We start from the raw sequence: 10,045 nt of genomic DNA, 5'->3' as shown, positions 1-10,045 counted from the left end.
GGGGCGACGGCAGACCTCGAGGAAGCTGTCGGTATCGCCCGGCAGTCCGTCGAGGCCACGCCCGACGACCATCCTAACCGCGCAGGCTGGTTAAACAACCTAGGAAGTGTACTTGCTTATCGGTACGAGAGAACGGGGGCGACGGCAGACCTCGAGGAAGCTATCGACTGCTTTCGTCAAACTTGGAACCTGGCAACTGCCATTCCGTTCCGCCGCATATACGCTGCGATTCGTTTGCTCAGATTATATACTCTTCGGACCAACTTTGATGAGGCTATTCGCATAGGCAAAGGCGCGATCCATCTTCTCCCGACTGTGAACACCAAGCTGCTCAGCAGTGACGATCAGCAGCATGTCATTTCTACGTTCGCAGGTTTGGCGGCCAGTCTTTGCTCGTTACTTCTGGCAACGAATCAAGTCGAAGAAGCGTTGCGCTACCTAGAAGAAGGCCGCGCAGTCATTCTGAGCAATCTGTTGGATGCTCGGAGTGATGCGTCGGTCGTGGCAGGCGCCCATCCTGACCTCGCTCATCGGTTCGAAGAGCTTCGACAAGAGATCAATGCACCGCTGCACGAACATGGACCTGCTGTCGAGAGAGAGCAGCGCATCAGCCGGCGTCGCCAGGCGATACTAGATTTCGAGGCCTGTGTCCAACAGATCCGAACGAAGCCGGGCCACGAAAGGTTCATGATGGGGCTGACGGCAGCTGAGATGCGACGTTGTGCGGCCGGGGGAAGCATTGTTGTCGTCAACGTCAGCTCGTTCCGGAGCGACGCCATCATCATCACGCCCACAATCGTCAAAGCAGTTCCGCTCGCCAGGCTATCAGCCTCTGACGCGCAGAAATGGTTAGGCAAAGAATGGAGCACGAAGAAGTCTCAGCGCGCGAAGAGCAACAAGGAGTACTTGGCGTACCTGGCCTGGCTCTGGGCGTTATGCGTCGAGCAGGTCCTGAACGACATACGCATTCTCCAAGGCGTTCAGGGCAGCGAACTCCCCAGAGTGTGGTGGGTCGGAAGCGGCCTCGCCAGCTCAATGCCATTCCACGCCGCAGGGATACACCGCAGAGGCTCGACGACGACGGCCTACCACAGGGCGATTTCGTCATATGCACCGTCGATCAAGACGCTCGCTCACGCCCGGATAAGAGCCGACAATCCAAAGACGTCAGGATCCCTACTCCTGGTGACGATGCCAACTACGCCGGCGAGGGAAGGCGAGAAAGCGCCGCCTGACCTTCCTGGCGTCGCAGCAGAGAAGGATATTATGCTGGGAGTGACCAAAGGACATCTAGCAGCCGAGCACATGGAGGGTCCCAGCGTGGACGACGTTCTCGGAGCGCTGTCGCGTTGCTCTGTTGCGCATTTTGCCTGCCACGGCTCGTCAGACCCCGTGGATCCGTCCCAGAGCGGTCTGATCCTGCAGCGACCGAGAGACGCGGCCCCCGACAGTGCTGGTGCCGCCGGTCTCGTCCAGGACAGATTATCGGTCGGGCGCATGTCGGAGGTGAGCCTTCGGAATGCCCGGCTGGCGTATCTGTCGGCATGCTCGACGGCGCAGAACAAGTCGGATCGCCTCTCGGACGAGGTGATCCACGTGGTGAGCGGATTCCAGGTCGCCGGTTTCCCGCACGTCGTGGGCTGCTTGTGGCCGTCGAACGACAGGACGTGCGTGGAGGTGGCGAGCAGATTCTATTCGCGGCTTTTTGGGCAGGAGTCGCGATGGCGCGATGACACGGTTGCGAGTGCGCTGCGGGATGCGGTGATGGAGGTGATGGAGGACGGGGAGTTGGAGGCGCCCCTGAACTGGGCGCCATATGTCCACTACGGTCCGTAGACTAACGTGACCTCGCGTCTTGGTCAAGTGGGTCGAATTCTTGCCGGACGCAGTCATGGTTCATTCTTTTTAACTATTGTCGCATGCAGAGCACGGTGTGGTGATGCTCTGCAGCTCCTTCATTGCCCTAAACTTCCGTCACTGTCCCTCTGAAATATGTCTGCTCTGCTCATGGCGGATCGCAGTTTCCGCACCGGACGACAGGCATTGCGTTGGGCGGATGGGTGCCGCAGAAGCTCACCCGGCCGCCCGGTGAGACGCCGCGCCAGCCGATGCCTCAGCGTGTCCGCGACCGCGACCACGGCGATCTGGGGAAACTCCAAAACCATCGTCCCGGCTCGGAAGCCTAAACGGCGCCGGGTCCGGCTCGACCGCCGGGTGGCCGGTGCGCGATAGGCTTCTTCGATGTACCAGGCGCGGCGGAGGTACCGCGTCGATCGGTATCAAGCTGAAAATATAAGCGATCGCCCCGTCGCGAGGGGCAGAGGCACGTACACGGGTGACTGATATAAGGTGGTCCTTCGGTATAGTGCCTCGTTCTCGGTTATAGGCGGCAGTGAACTTTTTCCAATAGGAATTAAGGCCCTTCCACGCAAGTCTTTCTCCTGGCTGCTTTCCGGCTCTTATGGCTATCCTAATACGGAACACATACTCTTTGAGATCCTCAAGGGAGTCTACACTTCGTGGGCCATGCTCTCGTACGCTAGTCTAGTGAGATGACGTATTGCACGGTGCCGGCTTTAGAACTTACAAGTCATCCCAGTTCTGCAGTTGCTGTTCGTAGTTCTTTTCGGTTATGTCTTCGACGTTCTTATTAACTAGTTTATTATTCACGATTAAGGTGTCGATCTCGACGCCATCTTACTGCTTCATATAGTTCTTCCTTTTCGGCCCTCGTTTAGGCGTCTTCTTGGGGGTATCCATATGGGCGGCAGTGATATAGCTGTGAGAGGGGAGATAATCGGTGAAAGAGGGAAGATGAAGGCTAACGCAGGGAACACGGGTATTGCTGGGAACCGACCCCTTTTGTACCCCTGAGGCAGGTGTCTATTTTAAGCAATCCAGTCGCAGGTCGGACGTGGTACAAGCCATTGGTGGCTTTGAGCCTGCCAGGAGCAGCCGCTGATTACTACTTATCGCTCTTCCAAGAGTACAGGACGCTGGGGGAGGTCCGTACATAATGAGGCTCTAGAAAGCAGGCACCGGTGTAACAGAGCTTATGGCCTGGGTCCTAAAATCATGGAATTTGGGTAGGACTCCTTGAGGGCCATGGTTGCTTTACAGAAATGTGGTATGGAGTGAGTTTCAGGTGGATTTAAACAAATTCGTCGCAAGTGGTGGTCTTCCGTGAATTTAAATCTCCTCTCGACTATAGTAGGCAGTGATAAGAACAGAATGGACTAGCCACTTCAGCTCTTTCTGCTCCCTCTTCTTCATGAACGAATGACCAAGTAGTTCTTTAAGATCAGGCTTCGAGTTAGCCGCTGTAAAGATCTCGATGGCTTCTTAAGACCAATCTTCAGGGTAAGTCAGACCTGGAACTGTATCCTCAGTCTTCTCCTTCTCCATCAATTTCATCGCTAGTCGTCCAAACGAGTCTAAGAGCTTTGCAGTGTCACCGCCCCGACGGCAACGTTTAACGTCACCAATCTTAACTTCTCCTTCCAAGTTAATTAATACATCCGCGACAGAGAGCTCTTCGTAAACTAAACCGCTTTCCAGGAGAAAAACGGCCCCGGAGAGGACCTCCAAGCGCTTCTGTTAATCTAGGCCTGCAACTAATTTAGAGCATATACCTGATGCAGAATGGAGCTGAGCTGTTGCTCGCTCGGATAGACTGGTGCCCGACATAGATGCAGGAGAGTCGTGTGCATGAACTCAGATATGAGGAAGCAGTCTTCCTTAGGATATATGAATATCTCCATAGCCACGAGGATGTTAGGGTGGCATATCTGTCGAAGGTGTAGTATCTGCTCTTCGATGTTCTGGCCGGTGATTGACCGAATCAAGCAAGTCTCATGTGAGTCACGGGCAGTAACAACCCCGAATGAGTAGCCAAACTGGATTCGGTACTTTTTGTCGTAGCTTTTCCAGGGTGAACAGGTGAATATCGGAACGAGCTCGTCCCTTCGCGATATTGGAAGGATGGGGAAGCGGGCGCGCCGATGTTGGGTCGGCATTTGAGCACTGTCTCCCACCACATGCTGTGCTCCATAGGCAACCAGTGTATCTTCTTCGATAAAGCGAGTGCTGCGCTTTGCAATCGATATATTGAATTTACCTTGCCAACACACTAATTGTATTGAGGCTACGATATTCCGGACGTTCCTTTATACTCGATGAAAATTTGCGGGGCTAGGTGGCCGTTTCTGGCCTCTCCTTATTTAGCATATGCCAGTTTCGTCCTGGCGAGCCGGGCCGCATAATCTCTGCTTATATAATATCACGGACAACGTCGAGACCTGTCCTAATACTGACATGTCCGCTTCCTGAGGCTGATTTGTCCTAGACTCGGGTTAGACATGTCTATTTTCAGGTGTCCCGATACCACAGCCAGACATGTCCATATCCCGTGCATGACATGTCCGCATGAGGACATGTCCTGTCTGGAACAAGTCGGCATCGGTAAATGGACGTGTCAGGACTGGGACAGGTCAGGGCTAAGACATATCAACCCTGGACAATGGACAAGTCAGGACTGGGGACATGTCAAGATCCGGACATGTCAGATATAGGACTAGTCAACGTCGTGAAACAGACATGTCAGCACTGGAGACAGGTTAGAGTTGGGAAGTGGACATGTCCGGATGAAGGACATGTCCCATCTAGGACAATTCAGCGTTTGGAAATAGACATGTCTAGATTGGACATGTCGGGAAACGGACATGTCCGTTTCCTGAGGCTGAGTTGTCCTAGAATAGACATGTCTGAATTGGACATGTCTATTTCCAGATGTCTAATTCCCATCGAGACATGACCATTTCTCGCGCATGACATGTCCGTTTCCCGAGGCCGATGTATTTTAGACTGATATGCCTCTATCATAGCCATCATTTTCCCTTTAATTTCCACTCCTATTTCTCCACAACTGCCATTGAATGACAACCGCTATCGAGCTGACTATCAGGCTCTGAGTTCATACCACTATGGCGACGCTAAAGCGCATCTACGACGAGATACTTTTGAAGTTGCAAGGGACTGTGAAAGTTGCCTTAGCGTCTTTGTCTTTCGATGGCCTGCAAGATATGGGGGAGGTCGAAAAAGATAAAGTGGAGCGATTGGCGAAGATATTCGAGCTGGAAGGGTGCAACCGTCTCAACCCTGCCCACTCGATCCCAGGTTCTATATCTGCGGATATTCTCCGGTCTGCGCTGCAATACTCAGACCTGTCCACGGAGGACTTGCGAAGTGTCGAACCTCCCACTCTACGTCTTCCCCCAGGTATAAGTGTCGAGTGTCTTCAAGGGAAGCATCGCCTTGCAGCGTTAAGAGAGTCCAAGACACTTCACCACTAGTGGACGGTCAGACTCTATGTTAGTAAGTCACACCCGCTTCCTGGAATTTCGAGCGCTAAGTGTGGAGGCCTTTCAACGGAGGCGAAACGTCTCCTGGTGGAAGACTCTCATAACGAAGGTAGACGTTCTGAAGGCCATATATTTCTGAACATTCTCAAACATCCGTTAGCCTCGCCGAATGCAAAAATATGGCTAGGAAGGCTCGGCACCAAGAGCAGGGCGGACATAGCTAAGAGGCTTTACAGACATAACAGTCTGGCCGGGGCGCTTCGCATCGTTCTTAAGATGCCAGGCCAACGGAGACACTTCAAATTAGGCGCCTGGAAAAGGATAATAACCGAGGGGTGTGACGAGGCATGCCTCCGGGCGAATAGTCCGTCTGGACGGGTCACTAACATCTACTAGGAGATATCGCACTACCTCCGCCTTATATACGACACATTTGCCTTTATTATGGGGTCTGATACAGTCTTAAAATTTGTCGATAAAGAGACTGTTCACAACTTCGAGCTCCGTGCGCCGGGAGCGTCACACCAGGACGAACTCTACGTATCGGCCGTCGTATCAAACAACTCAGTACTATAGTATTTGGAAGACGAATCAGACAGATAATAGGTGCTTGGGCGGCTTAGGACTATACAATACTTGATTCCGACGTTACGTTCTTTGCAGATGGACTTCTACTACCTATAATAATGCACGGGTGTTATGAGACGTCTGATATCGGGCAGGGACCGCCTACCTTTCACCGTTCAGTCGTTGGCTCGGGACGCCTTCACCCTCCCACATGCCTCAGCCTTTAGTCCCGAAGCAGAGTTTCTCGGAAACCTAAAGGAGCTCTATCTTCATATTATGCAGAACATCGTCGAACTCTCTGGAGAGAATCCGCTACTAGAAAATAACGAAGAGAAGCCAAGGCCTCGGCAGTTCGACGAGACGGCATAGGTTCAGCTGGCTATTCGGGCTAAAGACAAGGGGTTCGATTCTGATGAGATCTCTCGGCTGTGTTCCATAGATCTGGATCGAAAAGTTGCTTCTAACCTTTTGCTAGCCGCCCGACCACTTTCGGACTACTCCTGGGGACAGAGCTTCGACGAGGCGGTCGATTTATAAGTCCGAATCCTCAAGGAGGCGCGACCTATCCAGCATAAGCCCGGCAGTGCGGAGCTGACGACTACTCGCCACGCGGAACCAGTAGCGAGACGCTGTGGACGCCAATACTCCAAGGCTTATGCTCGCGACCGCCACTTCTACACACCAGACTGGTTCACGTGCGTTATGCAAAAGGGATCCGATATAACCTCTCTGTTTATACGGAGATCGGTCTTCCATGCCTTTTGGGGCTTCCACGATATCACAGAAGGTGACGGTTCAGGCCACGACGATGACATGGTGGATGCCGCGGAGGAAATCGCGGTACCTGGCGAAAGAAACCAGCCGGCAGACCTTCCGGCCCCGACTGGTAATGAGGATGAAGAAATGAGAGACGCGCCGGCTTTCTCAAAGCATCGAAAGCCACGGCGACCGCGGCAGACGCTGGTCAAAAAGACAGCGAGGCTGGACCGGCACGGAGACATGCCTGTTGCAATGGCAGAGCCCAGGGAAAGGATCCGTAGGGTACCGGCGCATTCAGAGGCGACACCTAGTGGAGTCGTCGCAGACAGGAGCTCGGCAGTCACAACATTCATCCCCGTGCATGTTAAGCCTCACACCGGCCCGGAACGCATGCAACAGGCAGGGCCGGACCACCGACAGATGACTATCCTGCTACGGAAAGACGGAGAATGGGTGGACGCAAGACGGTATCGCCGCGCATCAATCATCCAGGGAATATTCGAGGTTCGCCGCGAAAACCAAGGGCAAAAGCTCCGTCTGTACAAGCAGAACGGCCGTGGCATCGAGGCGAAGGATTGCCCTACCCTGCACGATGATTCTGTCTACTTGAGCACGGATGCATCGGGGTTTCCAGCTGAAGAAATATTGTAGTGCTAAGATAAACGGAAGCCGGCTTCCAAACTAGCTCATTGACACACGCTGAAACACATCAGATTGCGAGCATCTGCTGCTTTATTCCGGCCCAGTTCAAATCCTGCCCGTCGACATAAGAAACCTCGCCTTGCTGAATACCCGGAAGAATATCGACGTCCATGCAGCTTGTGTATATATCGGCAGGCCTCTCCAAGCCATCCGGCTTGAAAGGCCATTCCCAGACCCAGTAGAGGGTGTATGCACCGCAAACGTCGCTTGGCAGCCGGATGTCGGACTGGCACCAGAGGTCGGCGCCTTGAGGATCCGCGGGGACTTTCTTGAACGCTTCCTGGCGGGCGATCGATATCTGTCCGTCGTTGATCTGGTAGCACTGGCCGTCGTCGAAGGGCCGGACGGCCAGGAGGGACCCTCGGCGGTCGCCGCCGGTGCCATCGGCGTTCCAGACACGATGTATGGAGAGCAAGGCGTCATCCTCAGAGGGATTCGGAGTGCCGTAGATGTAGATGGTGCCGCCGTGCTCCTTGTGCGGACTCGCTTCCGGGAGGGTGACATGTCCGTTTTCCTGATGTTGCAGAGCGATGAAGTCTCCGGGCCACGCCTGCAGCCGGGGGAACATATCACTCGACCGCGAAACTCGCTGCGAGTCCCTGCAGATGCGGTCGGTGGGAAGGATGCCCAGCTGCGCGTCCCTGCCGTTGGGCGGGAGGTGGTGCTGCATCCGGAGGTCGTCGAATGTCGGGTCGAGGCGGGAGACGAAGCCCCGAACATAGCCAGGGTCGCCGACCATGGTGCCGTTCAAGCCGAGGCGTCTAAGGCGCTCGACCCAGGAATGGGCCCCAGAGAGGGGCAGAGCGAGAAGAATGGCCAGGAGCACGTTGAACTCCATGTTTGCGGTGCTCGGCTGCTGGAGCGACCGCGCAGCACGGCGGAGACATCTTTATGGCTCGTTGGCAAAGTCGAAAGCAGACAACGGCCACATCGGTCCTCGGCCGGTTTTAGCCATTCGATCGGGATCAAGGCAGGCAGCAGGGCATCTGCCTCGAGCTATTAGTCGTTTATTCAGAGCTGCTTCTCGCATGAGACCTGGTTGATACGGTCATGCCAGAGCAGTTGGCCACAGGCGGGAACCGGCGACAGATGCAGCATGTCCCACATCCTGTGCTAGGCTGAGGGGCGGGCGGCGATCAGCACTGACTTCCTAGGAAGTTACGACGCTTGGGCGGAGGTGGGGGCGGGGTGACATTTTCGGCACGGGACACCAAACTGTCGAGTCGGCAGGCGCAAATCGCCCCAAAGGGAACGGCGTAGCGCGGTTGCTCTATTTTCAGATTGCTGGAACACACCCACAAAGCATCGCCGGGACGGAATCGTGGCTGTTCCGCGCTGCTTCGACCAGCACACCGTGCGGAGCGAAGATGACCGGCAAGGCCAGACTTTGAGGTGCCGAAGTCGGATTCTCAGGGCTCCGCTCTAGGGTGCCGACACCGCCGATGGTGCGGCTGGCGCTTCGCATCCCCGGGCCGCGTCCACCATGCAAGTCTGCCTTTGGCCCCCAAGTGCGAGCTGCCCTCCAAAGATAAAGGGAGCAGACACCCTAGAATGCGTGCTGCCTGCCTCTGCCTTCCACTGCTCGCGCACGTAACCATAACCACCGAAGCCGACACGAAGCGGAGTCGCACGTTTGCTGATATCCACGGCTACTTGCGCAACCGCGTGGCCGCAGCACGGGCGACGGCCGAGGCAATGTGCCCGGTCTCCGGCAGCAGATCGAGTCGAACATTCTCCGAATAGAGTCGCTTCAGGGAAAACGAAGTGGCTTTGCAGGAACTAAGAGCCCGAGAGGACGCCTTGGCATCTGCCAGCAGGAATGAGCAAAGAGCGGCGCGATGCTTCGCGTCTTGGCCCGGCGGAGGATTGCGGGTAGCGATGTTCTCATCCGAGGCACCGCCATGCTCACCACAAAACAGCGACTGTGCGATCAAGCAGCTCACATGCACGGTCTCTGGGCCGAAGAAACGACGGCCGGGCTTGAGGCAAGCTTCGTACAGCCAGCCCTGGTACCTCGAGGAAGCAGCTGTGAGTACCCATGCAAGTGCACATCCAAGCCGACTGCAGGCTCGCTGCGACGCAGGAACCCTTGACAGTAATCATCCAAGCACGGCTTCTTCCAAGCCCCCTCTTCGGCCTGAACTTGCCGGACGTCTTCAGGAAGCCTCTCGGAACAGAGCGGGCGCGCAACAGGCACGGCGCCGGGTAAAGTCCGCGCTGAGCGAACCCGCGTTCGTCACGCTGTTCTCCCGAGCCCGGCGCCGGCCTGCGGTCGAGCCGAACCTACGCCACGTCCGCGTCCGGAGACTTCAACGCGGCCGCTTCAGGACGCCTGCCGCCGTGCCCCGGTGGTCAGGACGGAGACACGCCGTGGCCGCGCTCATCCACCCGCACAGCTAAAGCACACGCGCATGGTACACGGCGAGCGCCTGGTTCGGAGCCCTGCGCTATCTGTGGCGGGGGACTAGTAAATTGGATATGTCGGCAGACCAGGTTTGCCCTGGCCAACGTGCCCCTTCGGCAAGGGCACCAACACCGTGCTCAAGTATCAATTCCCCAGCGCACATTCCACGCCGTGCGAGGACAACCGGCGCTTGTCTCTTCCGAGATTTCCAAATGCAAGCGGTAGTCTTCCACCAAACCACACTTGCCGGCCA

General features: G+C 55.6%; 4 protein-coding genes across 4 annotated transcripts in view; 2 read left to right on the top strand and 2 right to left on the bottom strand.

Annotated features, from left to right (window-relative positions):
* SODALDRAFT_279961 (hypothetical protein) overlaps positions 1 to 1,836 on the top strand; it is a gene marked incomplete at both ends in the record, with an annotated part of 3,954 nt that extends 2,118 nt beyond the window's left edge. The window contains one exon of the mRNA XM_028608204.1: positions 46 to 1,836. Coding sequence (XP_028464929.1) covers positions 46 to 1,836 — 1,791 coding nt within the window. The remainder of the gene's footprint in view (positions 1 to 45) is intronic.
* Positions 1,837 to 3,189: 1,353 nt separating this feature from the next.
* On the bottom strand, positions 3,190 to 4,316 carry SODALDRAFT_340531 (hypothetical protein; the record flags this gene model as incomplete). The annotated part of the gene is made up of 4 exons (XM_028612959.1): positions 3,190 to 3,341; positions 3,372 to 3,582; positions 3,633 to 4,091; positions 4,284 to 4,316. The coding sequence occupies 4 exons, from the start codon at positions 4,314 to 4,316 to the stop codon at positions 3,190 to 3,192; spliced, it is 855 nt and encodes a 284-aa protein (XP_028464928.1).
* A 765-nt stretch (positions 4,317 to 5,081) lies between these two features.
* SODALDRAFT_400815 (hypothetical protein) lies at positions 5,082 to 7,337 on the top strand (the record flags this gene model as incomplete). The annotated part of the gene is made up of 9 exons (XM_028615327.1): positions 5,082 to 5,244; positions 5,278 to 5,329; positions 5,474 to 5,705; positions 5,757 to 5,927; positions 5,967 to 6,007; positions 6,065 to 6,215; positions 6,297 to 6,380; positions 6,480 to 7,043; positions 7,086 to 7,337. The coding sequence occupies 9 exons, from the start codon at positions 5,082 to 5,084 to the stop codon at positions 7,335 to 7,337; spliced, it is 1,710 nt and encodes a 569-aa protein (XP_028464927.1).
* Positions 7,318 to 8,431, bottom strand: SODALDRAFT_334194 (hypothetical protein). Its single transcript, XM_028612146.1, has one exon. It carries the CDS (start codon positions 8,224 to 8,226, stop codon positions 7,396 to 7,398), a length of 831 nt encoding a protein of 276 aa, XP_028464926.1. The 5' UTR covers positions 8,227 to 8,431; the 3' UTR covers positions 7,318 to 7,395.
* Positions 8,432 to 10,045: the final 1,614 nt, after the last annotated feature.

Source organism: Sodiomyces alkalinus, assembly GCF_003711515.1.
Source record: "Sodiomyces alkalinus F11 unplaced genomic scaffold SODALscaffold_7, whole genome shotgun sequence".
NCBI classification, from domain to species: domain Eukaryota; kingdom Fungi; phylum Ascomycota; class Sordariomycetes; order Glomerellales; family Plectosphaerellaceae; genus Sodiomyces; species Sodiomyces alkalinus.
The sequence above is the reverse complement of the archived record's forward strand: the minus strand, read 5'-3'. Positions and strand labels throughout refer to the sequence as shown.